Source organism: Musa acuminata, unplaced genomic scaffold, assembly GCF_036884655.1.
Source record: "Musa acuminata AAA Group cultivar baxijiao unplaced genomic scaffold, Cavendish_Baxijiao_AAA HiC_scaffold_331, whole genome shotgun sequence".
Lineage (NCBI taxonomy): Eukaryota > Viridiplantae > Streptophyta > Magnoliopsida > Zingiberales > Musaceae > Musa > Musa acuminata.
In genome coordinates, this window is record NW_027020588.1 from 32,501 (window position 1) to 35,000 (window position 2,500).

General features: G+C 41.9%; 2 protein-coding genes across 2 annotated transcripts in view; both read right to left on the reverse strand.

The window, feature by feature from the left end:
• The window catches only part of LOC135657976 (photosystem I P700 chlorophyll a apoprotein A2-like), a 1,882-nt gene extending 317 nt beyond the window's left edge, over positions 1–1,565 (reverse strand). The window contains exon 1 of the mRNA XM_065176057.1: positions 1–1,565. This exon is cut by the window's left edge and continues 317 nt beyond it. Coding sequence (XP_065032129.1) covers positions 1–1,565 — 1,565 coding nt within the window.
• A 25-nt stretch (positions 1,566–1,590) lies between these two features.
• On the reverse strand, positions 1,591–2,469 carry LOC135657973 (photosystem I P700 chlorophyll a apoprotein A1-like). The gene has a single exon (XM_065176054.1). The coding sequence runs from the start codon at positions 2,467–2,469 to the stop codon at positions 1,591–1,593; it is 879 nt and encodes a 292-aa protein (XP_065032126.1).
• Positions 2,470–2,500: the final 31 nt, after the last annotated feature.

A 2,500-nucleotide genomic window follows, 5' to 3' on the forward strand; every position in this document is an offset into this window, starting at 1 on the left:
GCATGATGAACCAAGAAGTCCCCAGGACCTATTGTTAAGAAGAGTGAATTACTATTCTCATTAACAGCATTCAACCAGCCCGGTAACCATATGCTTCGACCTGCATTGAATGCTGGGCCATTCGTTGAAGATAAGAGTACATCGAACCCATATGAAGTCTTACCATGAGCGGATTGTATCCATTGGGCAAATATAGGTTCAATCAAGATTTGTTTTTCCGGAGTACCAAAAGCGAGCATAACATCGTTATGAACATAAAGGCCCAAGGTATGGAACCCAAGAAACAGGCTGGCCCAACTTAAATGAGATATGATAGCTTCTTTGTGGTCTAACATTCTTGCCAATACATTATCCTCATTCTGTTCTGGATTGTAATCTCTAATGAAGAATATAGCTCCATGAGCAAAGGCTCCTGTCATGATAAACCCTGCGATGTATTGGTGATGAGTATATAACGCAGCTTGAGTAGTAAAGTCTTGTGCTATGAATGCATAAGCAGGTAAAGAGTACATGTGTTGAGCTACTAAGGAAGTAATAACCCCTAAAGAGGCTAGAGCAAGACCTAATTGAAAATGAAGCGAATTATTGATTGTGTCATAAAGACCCTTATGCCCACGCCCTAATCGACCCCCTGGAGGAATATGTGTTTCTAAAAGATCTTTGATACTGTGCCCAATCCCGAAGTTAGTTCTATACATATGACCAGCGATCAGGAAAATAAATGCAATAGCTAAATGATGATGAGCAATATCGGTCAGCCATAAACTTTGCGTTTGTGGATGAAATCCACCGAGAAGGGTTAGAATGGCAGTTCCTGTTCCTTGGGAAGTACCAAATAAATGGCTACTCGAATCAGGGTTTTGGGCATAAAGATTCCACTGACCCGTAAAAAGTGGTCCCAACCCTTGAGGATAGGGTAATACATCTAAAAAATTATTCCATCTGACGTACTGTCCCCTGGATCCTGGAATAGCGACATGAACTAAATGTCCTGTCCAAGCCAAAGAACTCACTCCGAAAAGTCCTGACAAATGATGATTTAGACGAGATTCGGCATTTTTGAACCACGAAACGCTTGGTTTCCATTTTGGTTGTAAGTGTAACCAACCCGCTATTAAGGATATAGCAGAAAGAAATAATAGAAAAAGAGCTCCAGTATAAAGATCTTCATTAGTGCGTAATCCGATTGTATACCACCACTGATAAACGCCGGAATAAGCGATATTCACTGGACCGGTAGCACCTCCTCGAGTAAAGGCTTCTACAGCTGGTTGACCAAAATGAGGATCCCAAATTGCATGAGCAATAGGTCTTACATGTAAAGGGTCTTGTATCCATGACTCAAAATTTCCTTGCCAAGCTACATGAAAGAGATTTCCGGACGTCCACAGAAAGATTATTGCTAATTGCCCAAAGTGAGAAGCAAAAATGTTCTGATAAAGACGTTCCTCAGTAATATCATCATGACTCTCGAAGTCATGTGCGGTAGCAATACCAAACCAAATACGACGAGTAGTGGGGTCCTGAGCTAAGCCTTGGCTAAACCTCGGAAATCTTAATGCCATAATGCCTTTCAAATCCTCCTAGCCATTATCCTACTGCAATAATTCTTGCTAAGAAGAATGCCCATGTTGTGGCAATTCCACCCAGAAGGTAATGGGTTACTCCTACAGCACGTCCTTGTACAATGCTCAAGGCTCTAGGCTGAGTAGCAGGAGCAACTTTTAATTTGTTATGAGCCCAAACGATGGATTCAATGAGTTCTTGCCAATAACCACGGCCACTGAATAGAAACATTAAACTGAAAGCCCAGACAAAATGAGCACCTAAGAAAAAGAGACCATATGCAGATAATGAAGAACCATAAGACTGAATTACCTGAGATGCCTGTGCCCATAAGAAATCTCGAAGCCACCCATTAATAGTAATGGAACTCTGCGCAAAGTTTCCTCCTGTAATATGAGTTACTACCCCTTGATCACTTATAGTACCCCAAACATCCGACTGCATTTTCCAACTGAAATGGAAAATAACTACGGAAATCGCATTGTACATCCAGAATAGACCTAAGAAGACATGATCCCAGGCAGATACTTGACATGTCCCCCCTCTTCCAGGTCCATCACAAGGAAAACGAAAACCAAGATTTGCTTTATCAGGTATCAAACGGGAACTGCGAGCAAATAGAACACCTTTCAGTAGTATCAATACAGTCACGTGGATCGTAAATGCATGAATATGATGGACTAAGAAGTCTGCGGTTCCTAATGGAATAGGTAACAAAGCTACTTTGCCGCCTACTGCTACCAACTCACCACCTCCCCAAGTTAAGCTGGTACTTGCTGTTGCACCAGGAGCTGTTATGCCGGGTGCTAAAGCATGGGTGTTTTGTACCCATTGAGCAAAGATGGGTTGTAATTGTATAGCGGTATCTGAAAACATATCTTGTGGACGCCCTAAAGCGCTCATGGTATCATTATGAATATACAAGCCAAAACTG